Source organism: Sminthopsis crassicaudata, chromosome 2 (assembly GCF_048593235.1).
Source record: "Sminthopsis crassicaudata isolate SCR6 chromosome 2, ASM4859323v1, whole genome shotgun sequence".
NCBI classification, from domain to species: domain Eukaryota; kingdom Metazoa; phylum Chordata; class Mammalia; order Dasyuromorphia; family Dasyuridae; genus Sminthopsis; species Sminthopsis crassicaudata.
This window is the reverse complement of record NC_133618.1, coordinates 634,194,092-634,210,476: the sequence shown is the minus strand read 5'-3', so window position 1 is coordinate 634,210,476 and position 16,385 is coordinate 634,194,092. Positions and strand designations below refer to the sequence as shown.

The 16,385-nt window shown below is 45.4% G+C and overlaps 1 protein-coding gene across 1 annotated transcript in view; it reads left to right on the top strand.

Annotated features, from left to right (window-relative positions):
* Nucleotides 1–16,385, top strand: part of COL13A1 (collagen type XIII alpha 1 chain) — a 120,690-nt gene that overhangs the window by 56,727 nt on the left and 47,578 nt on the right. The window contains exons 17-20 of the mRNA XM_074296546.1: nt 9,511–9,555; nt 10,410–10,442; nt 14,614–14,676; nt 16,326–16,379. Of these exons, the coding sequence (XP_074152647.1) occupies nt 9,511–9,555; nt 10,410–10,442; nt 14,614–14,676; nt 16,326–16,379 (195 nt within the window). The remainder of the gene's footprint in view (nt 1–9,510; nt 9,556–10,409; nt 10,443–14,613; nt 14,677–16,325; nt 16,380–16,385) is intronic.

Genomic DNA, 16,385 nt, shown 5'->3' with positions numbered 1-16,385 from the left:
AGAGCCCATCTATTCATGAGTTCTGGAGTCGCCTCTTGGAGCCAGCCACAAGACTGACTAATTGCAGTTCAGGTCTAAAGGCCGCAAAGTTCCCCCAAACTTCTGGCCTCCCTGGGTAGGGCTCCTTGCCCAGGTAATTCCCTCTGTCATCTTCAATCATACTGATCGCTTCCTCTCTTGAATTAAAGGGGGGCTTAGGCTAGACTTGGGCTCCCTCACCCTTGGATGGGAACAGAGGTGAGGAACGGCAGCAAGAGGAAGCGGGCTATTTAAGAAAGGGCGGCTCTGAAGGGGAGGGGTGGGCCCTAGCACCTACTCACGGGGCCCCTCACCGGAACAGTCTGTTCTTCTCGTTTGGGCTGGGGGGTGAGGGGCGCCAACAAGCCTTCTGGCCACCTCCCCTCCAGCCTTCACAGACTCCATCCAGCCTTCCTCTTCCACTCCAGAGAACAATAAGTCTGTGTGAACCTCAGGATTCTTGGCCCCCACAGCTCCCATTCAGCTTTTCTATTTGTGGGTGGGAGAGCCTGTTTCGGAAAGCCCCCTTTGCTACCATCAGGGTTATTCATTCAAGCTGTCTCTACTGAGAAATAGTGGAAAGGGCCTTGGAGAGGGAGAGCTGGTTTTAATCCTGGCCCTTGTCCTTACTATCTACATGGGCTTCATCAGGTCACTGACCCCCACCCCAGGCCTCAACTTTGGACTTGGGGGCTTCTAAGATCCTTTCCACCTTGATCTCTCTGACCCTCGATTTCCTCCTCCGTAAAATGGGGATAATACACTACCTTCTTCACAGAGTTACTGTAGGGAAAGTGATTTATAAACCTTACATTGCTATAGAAATGTAAGTTGTCTCTGGCATTGACCTTGAAGGCCTCCTTCCTTTATGGGTTTCCTTCCAATCCCCACCCTTCCAGGGCCGGGAGCCGCAGGGACTCCCAACTATAAATCACCCATTAGCCAGTCCCTCCCACAGGATGAGAAACGTGTGAGGGTTTGTGCATCATGGAGTCGCCCCTTCCTCCTTGTCATCTCCGTGAAGGATGGCCCTTCCATCTGGAGCTGTCCCAGGACAGAGAGCCCATTGAAGCCAGAGCTTGCTCAAGTTAGCTGTTTCCTGCTACAACCTTGTTCCCGGGGCCCCTTCTTGTGAGCCAAAGCAGCCTGGGAGAATTCTGACATAGCTGTCTGCTTTTACGGTTAGAGAAACTGAGGCTGAGAAAAAGTGACTTGTCTGTGACCCTCAGATAGACAGCAAGCAGCAGAGATAAGATTCGAAGCCAGATCACTCCAAATCCAACGGCCTTGTCTTTGAGATGAGGATTGAGAATGAGATTTTTTTGAGTCTCAGCTCTGTGACGTTAATCAGGCAGTTTATTTCTCACAAAATCTTACATATGGTAGGGACTTCAGACTACAAACTTTGCTGAAACAGAAATCTCCTCTATATTTTTCCCACTCCCTTTTGCTTCAAAAACTCTTTTGATGTAAATCCCCTCTCCCCAAAGGCAGAGCCGTTCCACTTCTGTTGTGTGGAAGGTGGACCTCAGTTTTCTTTTCTGTAAAATGAAGGGTTTGAGCTGAACGATCTAAGGATTTTCCAAGCCCTGACCTCTGTAGATTTTGTTCCCAGAGTTTACAAATGACATGATGTTCCCATATATCTAAAATGGAACTACCGTCCTTCCCAGACCTAAGTGCTGGATTCATGCATAGGGAAGGCTTTGTTAAGACTTTTCTGAAGGACCTGCTATTAAACCTTTTTAGATGGAAAATTTTTTAGGTAGGAAATGGAAAATCGGAGACATCTAGACAGGGCCTCATGTCAAAACATGTCATGGAAAAAAGCTTTATGAGCGGAAACTTGCAAAGAGGCCCTTACCCTGCCTGCCGACAGAGTCACAGACACTGGAGCTGCATGGGACCCTTTGGGTGATTTACGCCAAGGCTCATGTCCCATGATTGAAGAAGGAGAAATTAGGAAATTAATGGGAGAGATGGGACTTGAAACCAGGCCTTTCTATCCCGAACAGCATTTTCTCTTGCTTTCCCAAGGCCATTGGTTTCCAGGGTTTAAAGACAGATACAGCCCCAGAGGTCGCCCAGCCTAAACCATTCCTAAATAAGAATCTGGCCAGTAGATGGTCATCCAGGTCAGTCTACCATGTTCTGAGGTGGGCCATTCTGCTCTAAAGTAAAGAGATTTTTGATGATTTTGAATTTAACTTTGTGCCTTTGTACCTTCCTTTCATTGTTCTATTCTGATACCTGGAGCCTAGAAAATTAAGTATAATTCTTCTTCCACCAGATACGTGGCCCTCCCCCCACCCAGCTCCTTTCAGAGTCTTCTCCTCTCCAGGCCAACTATCCCAATTTTCTTCAAATGACTAAAATCTAGCGTGAACTCTAGGCTATCATCATCCTGCTTCCACTTTTCTTGATGCTTTCCAGCTTATTAATCTCCCTCCACAAGTGTGATCCCTACAATTGAATATAACACTGTGGATGTGATCAGAGCAGGGAAGAAAGAGCATACTGAAATCCTGGGAGTCTCACCCCTTTGTTTTAGGGGAAATAGCATTCCAAGGACATAAAGATAGTGAGCAGCCTAAGTTCTAAACCCATATCTTTAAACTCCAGATCCCATCCTCTTTTCACTTTACCAGGCTTGCCCTTAAGGGATGTAGTGGAGTCAGGAAGGCCTGGATTCAAATCCAACCTCAGATGTGTGACCCTGAGCAACTCACCTCACACTATTTGCCTCAGTTTCCTAATTTGTAAAATAAGAAAGAAATGGCGAACCATTCCAGCACCTCTGCTGAGAAAACCCCAAGTACAAAGAGTAGAACATGACTGAAATGACTGAACACATAAACATCACATATCCATCTTTTCATGCACTTTCAGGTGAACATATATAATAGTGTATGTATGTATATATATGAATTCACACATATATACACATACACATGTTATAGATAGACAGTATATATTTCATACATATATATGCACACTATGTCTATTATATATATTTATATATAATATATATTTATATTTATATATATGATATACATATATATATATATAATATACATACCCAAATGTGTGTATGTATATATACACACCTCTGTCAGAGATTTTATTGAGGGTCCTTCCTTTTCCCTGCCTGTCCTTTCTCTTTCCTTCTCTTCTCTGTCTTTTCTCTCTATCTCCTCCCACTCCCACCCTTTTCTTTACCCTTAACCATAAGCACATCTGGCACATCTGTCTCTATTCAGAGTGGACATTTTCTATCCCAAAACTCCGGTCAGAGACTGTTTCGTATGTGTAGAGAGAGAAACGCACCACAGGCTTACAAGACTTGAGAGAATTCGTGCCCCCTACCTCCTCAGGAGGGGCAGGAAGAGACTTTCTCAGAGTACTTGGGATCAGAACCTGACCGATTGTTTCTTAAAGCACAAAGACCAGACCAAAATTTGGCTGCAGGCCCGCAGGCCTTCGTTCCCAACAGTTGGTTGGGTGGGGTGTGCCAAAATTCAGTACTAAAGAGCTGAAGAAAATAGCCAAAAATGTCCTCCCTATCCAAGTCTTCCCTGTTTCCTAACTTTAAACAAGGTCCCAGCAGCCGGCATACGCAGTTTGCACCCACTCACGCCAGTAGGAGAATTAATTAAGTCACATTCTGTCTAGAGACCCCATTTTATAGAGCATTAAAAACCCAGGAATAGAAAATAGGAAACAATTGGCCAGAGGTCACATGGATAATAGCAAAAGTAAAGATTGGGACTAAAGGCCCGGCTCCAGTTAAAATCCACTGAAAACCTCATAACCTAAAAAGGCAAAAGAAGAGGAGGGAATAAGCATTTATGAAGTGCTTACTATATACCAGTCATGGTGCTAAACACTTTACAAATATTTTCTCATTTGCACCTCACAATAGCCCTGGGAGTATAATTTATTATTATCCCCAGTTGAGAAAACTACAGGAGACAGACGTGAAAAGTGTCTAAGGTATGTTTGCACTCAGGTCTTCCTGATTCTAGACCCAGCCTCTATCCAGTGCCCTACCAGCTGCCTTTCTCACAAGGAGGAGAAAGCAAGGAGCCAAGCCAATTTGCTTGGTACTATGTAAAGAATATATCTCTGGTGTTAAAGGAGCCGAGTTCAAATTCTACCTGTGTGACTTTGGACATGTTATGTTACCTGATGAGCCTCAGTTTCCTTATCTGACCAAAGAGGAGCTAGCCTCCGGGAACTTTTGCAGTTCTAGACCCAGGGTTCTAGGAGGCTGTGATTTTAGGTTAGATCATAAGCAAGTGAGTCAATTAGCAGTTGCCCTTCTTCCTCCATCTCGCTTCCCTGGGATGTTTTCTCTGAGGTCTCATAGGGGAAGGAGAGTAAGTTTGCAAGAGTCTTTCTGGGAACCCCATAAGTTCTGCAGGGTATGCTCATGAGAGAAGGACCATCAAGATTGTCTAGGGAGCCTGGGGACCCCCACACATTTACCCCACCAAAAGGCCAGCCTGTGGTTCTAGCTGAAAGAAAGGTGATGGAAAACTATCTTGGTGGAGGTGGAAAGCAATAAGGAATGAGCATGGGAAAGGTTGAGGGGGGAGAGCTTAGGGCCCAGAACTTTTCCAAGAATTGGGGGGGCTCCAAACAAGATCCTGTGCTTCCCCCTACTGGCCACTGCAGGCAAATGGGGCCAGGGGCCAGGCTCAATCATAACTCCCTCCCAGTAGATACAAGGACACTCCCCATTATCTGCTGAAGCGGTGAGCTGGCAGGGAGCAGGATCCAGCCGAATTTAGTCTGCAGGGGGATCTCCAGGGCACAATTTCGGATGGCTCTTTCTGAGTCTTCTAGCAATCTCCCAAGGTGCATCTGGCAGCCCACAGGCCACCCGCCCTGGGCTGGCTTTCAGGTCAACAAAGATGAAACCAGATACAGTTTCCTCCTCAAGAAAACACTCTCAGATACTTAGTAGCTGTTCACAAAAAGGGAAATTTCTGGCTACTTTCTTCAGCTCTTTACCGTTCGATTTTGACATCCCCACCCCACCTACTGTGGTGTGAAAATTGAAAGAAAGAACATATGTAGAACTCTGCAAGTTTTATGAAAAAAAAATTTAAAAACCAAAAGGTTGTTTTTCAACTTAGGATTTCAGAACAGATTTCTTCAAGGAGATGGTCTAAACTGGAGGAAGGACGGAAATAAACATTTATTAAATGCCTACTGTGTGCCAGACACTATGCTGAGCCTTTTACAATTATTATCTCACTTGGTTCTCCCAACAAACGTGGGAAGGTTGTGCTATTATTATGCCCGTTTTACAGATGGAGAAACTGAGGCAGATAGATGTTAAGTGATTTTTTTTGAGGGTTACCCAGTTGATTAATGCCTGAGGCAAGATATGAATTCAGGCCTTCCTACTTTCAGGAGAGTTAGGATTTTCATAGGTAGTATTTTGGGTACTGAAGAATAATGATATTAATAATAATAATAATAATGGTAGCTTTTAGGTACTGCTTTAAAGTTTGCAAAGTACTTAAAATAATTTAAGACATTTAAGTTCTGCAAAAGTCCTATGAGTAAGGCACACAGATGAGGAAATAGAGACATAGAGGAGTTAAGTGACTTCCTTAAGGTCACACAGAAAATGAGTATTTGAACTCAGGCCTTCTGGACTCCAAGTCTTGCACTTTATCAATCCACCATCTGCAATACCGTATCCCAAGGCTCAGGAGTTGAATTGAGATTGAGATCAACGGTAAGTGCTTGTTCAGAATTATTTCATTTTATTAATTATATCCCCAATGCTTAACACAGTTGGCATTAATAAGTCTTTCTTAGATTATTGGGTTTTGCTTAATATAAGGTACATGAACAAGAATAGAGAGAGGCTTTGGAGGGGCCTTGAATGCCATATTAAAGTATTTATATCTTGATGATTTTTTTAGTTTTATCATACTCATTTTAAAATCATTTTTTTAATTTTTAAAGCTTTTATTTTCAAAACATATGCATGGATAATTTGACAATATTGATCCTTGCATAGCTTTGTGTTTTAGATGTTCTCCTTCTCCCCACTCCCTCCCCTAGATGGCAAGCAATCCAATATATGTTAAATGTATCAAAATATATGTTAAATCCAATATGTATAAACATTTATACAATTCTCTTGCTGCACAAGAAAAATCAGATCAATATCTTGATGATGTTTAATTGTTTCGGTCCTGTCCAATTCTTTGTGAGCCTCTTTGGGGTTTTCTCAGAAAATATACTGGAATGGTTTGCCATTTCTTTCTCTAGCTCATTTTACAAATGAGGAACTGAGGCAAAGAGGGTTAAGCAACTTGTCCAGCTAGTATCTAGGGCTGACTGAATTCATGAAGTTGAGTCTTCCTGACTACAGACCCAGTGCTTTATTCGCTGTTTTTGAGGGAGGAAGCAGCAGGGTAAAACCTATGCTTTATTTCTAATAAGCATTATTTTGGAAGAAAGGAGGATCTGGGGAGACAATCAGGCTCAAACTGGAAAACCTCCGTCCTTCCTACTGCCAGGGAATTTGGGGATGTGGGGTTAGAGGAACTTGGTCATTTCCCAGAAGGAGAGGCTGATCCCAGAGGCAAGTAGAGGTGAAGAGGTCATCAAGACTGAATGAAAGCTCCTCAGGGGTCTTGTTTTAGCTCCCATCCCAGACTCTGCTGACCCCGCTATTGTCTCGAGGGGCCAGAAATGAAGGGAAGAGGGAGCAGGGACTGAGGGAAGGCCACGGGAACCAGCTGCAGAGGGAGCAGGGCCTGATTCATCATTTAATGATTCTGGCCTTCAGGAAACAGGCAGTAATGACAATCAGATTGGCTTAGCCCTGAGCTCTCAAGCTTGGCAGTTCTCATTTGGGGGGTTAGGTTCCGGGGGCTTCCTGCCCAAAGAATGGTGACCTTGTTCTTCTGTGCTCCTCCCCCAGCTGAACCACTGGCCTTTTTAAGGGGAGCAGAAAGTATGATGGATAGGGATTCAACTAAAGTGCCTACTGTGTGTCAGATCGAATGTGAAGACAAAAATGACAGTCCCAGATCTCAAGGAATTTATGTTCTCTCTGGGAAAAGCAGCGTATATACATATAGATAAATAGGAAGAAAATACAAGTAACTTGGGCATTGGGAGGGCACTGGCCATGGTTTCCTGTGAGATGTCATGTAAGCTGAAATTTAAAAGACCCAGGATGTTTTAAGAGGCAGCCATGAAGGGGGAGGACTTTCCTGACATAGTGACCAGCTGGTTCAAAAAACGAGGTGGGAGATAGGATGTCATAGATGAGGAACACAAAATTTGAATGGAAAATAGAAGTGATGAAGGAGAAGAATGTATATTAAGGCTAGAAAGGCAAGCTAGAATCAGATGGTAAAAAGCTTTTTTTTTTATTTTTAAGCTTTTTATTTTCTTAATACATGCACAGATAATTTTTCAGCATTGACCCTTGCAAAACCTTGTGTTTCAGACTTTCCCCTCCTTCATCCCACCCCCTTCCCTAGATGGCAGGTAGTCCAATACATGTTAAATGTTAAAATATATGTTAAATCCAACATACATATACATATTTATACAATTCTCTTGCTGCACAAGAAAAAGCAGATCAGAAAGGAAAGTAAATGAGTAGAAAACAAAATGCAAGTGAACAATAACAGAGGGAGAATGTTATGTTGTGATACACAGTCAGTTCCCACAGTCCTTTCTCTGGGTATAGATGGCTCTCTTCATAAGTTCCAATTGGGAACTGGTCCGAATCATCTCATTGTTGGAAAGTCACTGTGAAAAGCTTAAGATGCCAAACAGAAGAGTTTATATCTTTCCACAAGGACAATAGGGAGGCATTGAAGTTTCTTAAGTTGGAGAGTAGAATAGTCAGATTTATGCTCTAGGTAATAGAAACTTAGTTTCCTAATCTGAAAAATGGGTATAGTAATGGAATTTGTTGTAAGAATTCAGTTGTGTTACTGTTGTCTGGTGATCTCCATCCCATCACCCACTGCTATCTTTTCCTCCTATTCAACAACAAAAAAATAAATAAATAAATAAATAATTAAAAAAAAAAATTAATTGGTGAAGGGTAGCAGGAAAACCTTAGTTCAAATCCAAACTCAGATAATTGATACTTACTAGCTATGTGAGGCCCTAGGCAAGTCATTTAAACCCAATTATCTCAGTAATAACAACAATAATAATAACAACCAGTGACAATTGCAGAGTAGGAGAAAAAGGACTGGATTTGGAGGCCAGAGGATTTTTGGTCATTCCCAGAAGTCCTTCCTCTCTCTGAGCCTAAGTTTCCACATCTATAAATTGAAGATACTCTCTCCAGCTTGAAAAACTAATTCTTTCTCTTCTCCTAATTGATCTCAGAACAAACTTGTCACTTAAAAAAAAAAAAAACCCGATGGTCAGGTGATGAAGGGGGTGTGGGAAGAATTGGAAATCTCTACCAAACTAACTGGGCAGGCTCCCATGATTTGATTTATTTATTAAATCTGTGAGCATGGAGATAGGGGGAAGGGCTACCAGGATTACTCATCCTTGGGATCCCCAAGGAAATGTAGGCTGCTGCCCTGTGGGATGGACCAAGTTTAGGAAACAGGAAAGGAAGGAGGCTCCTGGAGCCTTCAGAGGAAAAAATTGCTGCCACCAGATTCAAGTACTCACTTGGTTCAGAGAACCTAGGTTCAAATCTTGACCTGACTTACTGATCTTTCTGAGCTTGCTTTCTCATCTGTACAATGGGTATTCTAACCCCTGCCCTATCCTCTCAGCATTTTTTGGTAAGGATAGTTCTCTTTAAAACTGATGATGCCATGATGATTTTTGGGGAAGGCTTCTTGGTGCTTGTGGGTATTAAATTTCAGGGCAAACTGTTGGATAAGCAGCTTGCCTTCAGTCCCCTTCCCCTTGGTACCATGGAAAGGACACTCGCTATCCTGGACCTCAGTTTTCCCACCTGTAAAATAAGCAGGGTGGACTGGTTTGACCTCTGAGATCCCTTCCAACTCTAGCTTTAGAGATCCTAAGATCACTTTTCTTGAAATATAATAATTTTTCTGGAGACTGTGTTGTAATCTACCCTGGGAGTGGATCCAGGGCCAGACAAGCCCCTCCATCACACATGAAGTAGTGCAAAGTGTCTTGGAGAGATGGAATCTGGTATCAAATTCTGGTTTCAGCTCTTCCTGGCTAGATCACCTTGGAAAAATCATATCACCTCTGAGCCTCAACTTACTTCCCTGTAAAGTAGGTTTAATAATATTTGCCCATCTTATGTTGCAGGACCAGGAGAAAAGTGCTTTGCAATCTTCAGTCTCCATAGAAATGTGACTTGTTAAGATTATGATTTCTGTGAGGGATTCACCCTGGTTCTCTATTGCTTGTTCCGGGCAGGGCGTCACGTCGCTGGTAGACCTCGGTGCCCACAGCCCCACCTCTGTTCTCACTCTTATTTCTCATTTCTTACTTCAGGGGGAGAGGGGCATGCCCGGGATGCCAGGAAGGCCAGGACCCAAGGTACCTTTCAGGATAATGCACTGAGCTCTGCTGTTTTCCCCGCGTTTTTCCCTCTCTTTCCCTCACTACCTGATCCCAGCTTTGATCCTAGCTTGCTGTGTATCTCCTTAGGCAGGTCAGGTTCCCATTTCTGTGCCTCAGTTTCCCCATGTGTTTAATGGACTTAATAATAGATGTAGTATCTCCCTCATAGATATATAGTGAGGAAATCATTTCCTGTGCCCTAAAGCCTGCTAGAAATTGGAGCTAATCCTTCTTATCTCTTCCTCAGAGCCCCCTCCCTGAAGGCTCTAGTTTGCATTCATCCACCCCCCCACCCCTTCCTTGATCTCTGAGGAAATCCCCAATGATCTGGCCTGATCATTTTTCCTAACCTTCTCCTCCTTCCTTCCTCTCAATCCTGGCATCCTGTGTAACCTTTCTGAGAAAAGAAAGAGCTGGAGGCTCTGTCATTAAAGCTGCCTTCTCTTTTCTGCCCAGAATCCCTCCCGGGGATTGCCAGGCTCAAATCTCCCCACTGACAGTACTAAGAATCACCTTGAGACTTGAAAAACACCAACAGGGTCTCTTTGTGTCTTTGAGCTGGGGCAGAGGGAAAGCCAGGGCACCCCTCAGAATCCTGATCTGCCTTTATTTTATGGCACCCTCTCTCCCTTAGAGGACTCCATACATAGGGAACCTGACCTTACCCCCTCCCCCTGGCCAGTGAAAGGACAGACTGCCTAGGTGAGCCAGCTTTGGGAGAACAGAAGAGACAGGGCTTAGGGGGCACCTGCATGCTGTGAGTGTGATACTGCTTTTTCTTTGTCTTTCTCCTTCCTTCCATAAACGTCCTTGTCTTTTCTCTCTGTCAGGGGGCTCCAGGGACAGCTGCCTTCGGGATGAAGGTCAGTTTCATTTTAACTTAATCCGGGAAGGGCAGGAGCAGGAGCAGTGCTAGGACAATGTGGGCCAGGAAAAAAGACAAAACCCTCAAAGCTGGGAATGAACTCAAATCCCAGCAAATTTATTTCCTGGGTGACTTTTGGCTTTCCCATATGTCCTTTCTGCCTCAGTTTCCTCATCAGTAAAATGGGAATGATAACACTTGCTCTATCAGCCTCTCAGGCTGACTGAAGAGGAAGAACACTGCAACTAGAGTTCAAATCTAGCCCCAGAGTGTGACACCTATGTGATCCTGGGCAAGCTACTTAACTTTCCTGTCTCAGTATCTTCATCTGTAAAAATAGGGTTAATAATAGCACCTACCACTCAGAGTTGTGAGGATCAAATGAGATAACATTTGTAAAATGCTTTGCAGGCCTTTAAAGTGGTATATATAAATACTACTGGTGTTATTAAGTTGTTTCAGTCACACCCCTCTTCCTAACCCCATTTGGGGTTTTCTTGGCAGAGATAATGGAGTAGGTTATCCTTTCCTTCTCCAGCTCATTTTACAGATGAGGAAACTGAGGCAAAAAGGATAAAGTGACTTACTCAGGATGATGATAGGAGCTCTCGTGACTTAATTTTGCCAAGAGCTTATGAATGTTCTCTCACTTGACATATGTTTATCCATATAGGATCCCTACCTCCTCCTCATCACTCTTTGCGAATGATATACTTAGAGGATCCTAGAAAATTTCCCCAAAATCTACTTGAAACAATTCACAGTTTTAGCAAAGTTGCAGGATATAAAATAAACCCTCATAAATCATCAACATTTCCATAGATCACTGACAAAGCTCAGCCACGGAAGGTAGAAAGAAAAATTCCATTTACTTAAAAAAGAACTGTAGGCAAAATAAAATATTTGGTTGTCTACCTGCCAAGACAAACCCAGGAAATATAAGAACACAATTACACCTCCTCCTCTCTAATCCTCGAGACTCCTAGTTAGGCTGACCCTCCCTCAGGGATCCCACGCCCTCCATCATGCTCTTTCCAGGCCCCATTTCCCAGCAGCCCTGCACAATCCCATAACAGAACTGTGCCTACGGAAACAGTCCTCATGGTCCCTCCCACTAAAGGGATGCAGGTGGAATCAGAGGACCCAGGTTCAAATTCTGGCTTTCTATTTAGTCTGAGTGGGAATTTGGTGGATGCGTCACTTTGCTTTGGAGACTGTCAAATTCATCCTCCATATGATGAGCAACTTGGGACTGGAAAATCTCAGTTGTCTGTTCCAGCTCTAAATCCATGGCACAATCATTTTCCTGCCCCTTCAAGGAGAACTGGGGTTTCCAAAATAGGGAAGTAAATAATGGGAGGCAGTAAAGATGAATTACTTCAGTGTTGTTTTCCCATTTTGAAAATCATTCAGCCAAGGCAAGGAGGATTTTGGGGAGAGGTGGGGGAGAGGGGATACCAGTCAGCCCTGTAATTTAATTGCCACAGATGCCCATAACTTAGAGCCCCAGGAAGTTCTGGGGCAGGGGAGTGGTTGAGATGTTTGTCCATGGTCACCCAGGTAGCATGTGTCAAAGTCAGGATTTGAACTCATTCCAAGATGATGCAGCGACTCCCTGGGTGTTGCTCCGAAAGGACAGGACGTTCTCTGCCTCTGCCTTGGAATTTATTTCCCTTTTCTTCTTCATTCCTTATTTTTCCATCTTTCCTACTCACAGGCTGAGCCACAGTTCCCTAAAGCCAAGGTATCGCCCCAGCCAGTTTAAACTTCCTTGGCAGGGCTGCCCTCACTACTACAATTGTCCAGGGCTTTTTTATTCTTTCCCAATATCCTAGTGGGCGAGGATGGGCACCAGTGGCAGGACATGTTTAGTACTGTAGCTCTGCTACTCTCTACCAAAGATTCCTAGTGTTTGCTGCTGCACAGTGGACACACCCATTTTCCTACCTTGTCTCCTGCAAATCCACTGAGTTTTCTTATGTGATCGGCCCACATGTGGCCTCCAACTCATCATCATGGTAGCTGCTTCCTCTCTCTACTTTTCTCTGTTGCCAGGAAAGTATCATTTTCCCCCATTACTTCTCCTTCTCCCAAGCCTAGTTACGGTGTGTGACGCCAATGGGAGTAGCACTTGGGTAAAGGAACCCAAAAATCATCCCAATTTCCCCTGGCCCAAGCTCTGCTCCTTCTTGCTTTCCCCACTTCTCATCTTGGAATGCTAGATTTGGAGTCAGAGGACCTCGGTTCAAATCTAGCCTCAGCTACTCACTACGTAGGTATGATTTTGGACAAGTCACTGTCATTTTTCAAGACTTAGTTTCCTTGGATTAGATCAGAGGATCTTCATATTTTGTGTGTGCATGTGATGAATCTCTTTGGCGAAACCTGTGGACTCATTTCAGAATTCTGCTTGTGAATGCATAAAATGAGATGCCCAGGAGTGCCAAGCAAACCATTGGGTTTGGAATGGAATGGAAATTAACATGTCATTTTTTCTTGTTCCAAGCTCACGGACCACTCACAGATCCGTTCACAAATGTCTTGAGTGTCCACTGACTCCAAATTAAGAATCCCTGGGTTAGAGTGTTTTTAAGGGACTTGGATTAAATATGACAAGTTGAGGAGACTTTGCCTGGCTCAAGTGTACCCTTCCTGGTCTGGGTACTAAGGAGAGGGCCATGCTGCCACTCCTGGAGGTCAGGGATCCAAACCATGGTGAGAACAAGTCAAAATGGTGAGTTAGGCACATGGATCTTAGAGCTGAAAGGGACAGATTGCAAACAGGTTCATCTAGCCCAATCACAAGCTTAAGTCTTACTATGTGCCAGGTATTGCTCCAAGCTCAGAAAAAAAGAAAGCTCCTGTCTCCATTATATGGAAATGGGTTTTGGAGGTTACAAGTTTGGTGAATTATAGGATCAAAAAAGAACCTTAGACTCCAATCCCTTCTTAAAGTTGGGGAAACTGAGGCCCAGAGGGGCCAAGTAACTTAAGGTCACACAGGCCATGAATCTCTGAGGCAGGACTCAAGCCCAGCTCTTCCTGCCTTCAAGTCCAAAACAATATACAGTATGCTCCTCGTAGCCCTACCAAGACCTTTGACTACATAATAAAGGCATAGAGCCTGGCATATGGAAAATCCCAACATGCTGCCCTCCAGCTTGATCAGGCCACATTTTAGAGGAAGGTGGTATATTTTGCTGTCAGATGTCAGAAAGAAGAGAAGAAGGAAGGAAGGAAGGAAGGAAGGAAGGAAGGAAGGAAGGAAGGAAGGAAGGAAGGAAGGAAGGAAGGAAGGAAGGAAGGAAGGAAGGAAGGAAGGAAGGAAGGAAGGAAGGAAGGAAGGAAGGAAGGAAGGAAGGAAGAAAGGAAGGAAGGAAGGAAGGAAGGAAGGAAGGAAGGAAGGAAGGGAGGGAGGGAGGGAGGAAAAATGAAGGGAGAGAAGAAGGAAGGATGCAAGAGAGGGAGGAAAGAAGGAATGGAGGAAGGAAGGAAAGGAGGGAGGAAGAAAGGAAGTGAGGAAGGGAGGGAGGGAGAAAAGGAGGGAAGAAAGAAGGAAGGAAGGGAGGAGGAAAAGATGAAGAGAGGGAAGAGAGGGAGAGAAGGACAGAGAGAGAGAGAGAGAGAGAGAGAGAGAGAGAGAGAGAGAGAGAGAGAGAGAGAGAGAGAGAGAGAGAGAGAGAGAGAGAGAGAGAGAGAGAGAGAGAGAGAGAGAGAGAGAGAGAACACGCTAAGAAATCCCTGCCCTCCAAGACCTTGAGCCTGGGGCAGACTCCACGCAAAAGGGACCTGAGAAGACCTGGAGAAGGGAGACTCAGCTGGGGGAACGTGGGGCTGCAGGGCCCCGAGCTGCTTCCAAAGATCTGGGCATCCGTGAGGGGCGGAGGTTCCCGTCCCCAGTTCGGTTCTGAGGGCGAGCTCCCCGGCGGGTTCCGGCCCGGAGGAAGCTTAGACTTGGGGGAGGGGGCGAGCTCGCCGAGAGGGGCCTGCGCCGGGGCTGGGGCCGTCAGGCGGGCCGCTCTCCCTGCGGAGCCCTCGGGGGTGGGGTGGGGTGGGGTGGGGGGGTTTCCTCGGAGCGCACGGGCCGCTGGGCAGGGCCCCCGGGGGGCGCGGGTGGGAGCCCTGCGTGTCTTCTCACCGTGACTCTGTCTTCTTGCCTTGCCTCCAAGGGAGAGCCTGGAGCTGCGGGAGTGCCGGGGCCCCCAGGTTTGCCCGGGAAGAGGGGGCAGCGGGTAGGACTCTGCGTGTGGCTCGTCCCCCCCCTCCCCGTGCGTCTTCCCCTCCCCCGCCCCCACCTCTTCGAACTTGGATGGGACCTCCACGAGTGCATTGGGCCCGGGCAGGGGACGGGAGGCCCGAGCTTGGCCAGGGCCCCGAGCGCTGACACCCGAGATGCCCCGCGCAGCTCTGCTCAGAGCTACCCGACTTCCTTAGGAGCTATTTATTGCCGGGGGGAGGCAGGAGGCCCGAGGAATAGGAGTGTCCTTCTGTGCCCTCGGGCTCTGCCGTCCCGGGTCTCCCTTCTCCCCTCCAGCTGCCTCACTCGCAGGCTTGCTGAAGGCAAACTCCCTTTGCACTGCGCTTCGTGCATTTTAGGGGAGAAGGCCAAGAAAGGCACTTAGCACTTCCTAGCTGTGTGACCCTGGGCAAGTCACTTAACCCCACTGCCTTAGCAAAAAATAAAAAAGGCCCTTTGGGCAGGTATGGAAGGGAATGGCTTGAGGTGTGTAGCCGAGTGCGCTAGGTTTTATTGGCAATGCAGAGTGATGGAAATGTGGGATGGAGAAGCCCCGAATCCTGGCTCCAACACTGGTACCTCCATAGACAAGGAGCATCCTCTCTCTGAGCCTCAGCTTACTCATCTGTGAAATGGACATTGGACATACCTATCATATCTATGGGAGATTCTGGGGTAAATTTTTTCCAAATTTTTCTTTCTTTCTTTCTTTCTTTCTTTCTTTCTTTCTTTCTTTCTTTCTTTCTTTCTTTCTTTCTTTCTTTCTTTCTTTCTTTCTTTCTTTCTTTTTTCTTTTCTTTTCTTTTTTAAATTTTTTGTTTTGTTTTAAATTTTTCCAAATCTTAAAGCGCAACAGAAATCTGGTAGAATGAAAGCCCCTCCAGAGTAGGTTCTGTCCCTCTCAGATATGGTACCCAGCCCATCACCTAACATAGTGCTTAATACCTATGTGTTTACCAATTATGAAAATAGGAATTGTCATATGGAAACTTATTATTTCCTAGAATCCTACTCTTCTGAGTGCCTTTCTGCTCCCAGAAAAGACCGTTCGATACCCCTTAACTGCGCATCCAGAGCCCCAAGGGTCTTTCCTAGACTAGAGAACAGAGAATATGCTTCTTTGCGAGCTCTTTTGTCAGTATAGATCTACTTCAACTCAGTGGCACCCCAGGCAAGGCATGATAAAATCAAAACTAGAAGGTGCCTTAGAAGCTGTACAGACTAAGTCACCCATTTTACAGATGAGGAAACTGAGACCCAGAGAGGCACACAGTTCACACAGATAGCAAACACTGAAGGCAAATTTTGAACCTAGAACCTGTGGTTTCAATGCTCTTTCCATCTCACCATCTTTGCTCGGAAGATGCCCAAGTGATAGAATAGACAGTTTGCTCTTCACAAATGGCCTCTCAGGCTGGGTTAGCAGGAGAGTCGCTATTCACAGGCAGTGGCCCATGATGATGGGCTGGGAGTCACGTGTGGTACCATGGCTCAGGCGGAGTCAGAGGTCAAAAGTCAACCCAGAAAAATGTAGGGGGATTTTAGAGCATGAAGCCTCAGAGGCTTCTGGGGAGGAAAAGTCAAATCCTTTGGGAGGACTCTCCGAGTATGTGACCTTCTAACCTACCTGTATTTCTCCTCCAGGGTGAGAAGGGGAGTTCTGGCACCCCAGGCCTGCCTGGATTCCTGGGCCAGAAGGTTGGT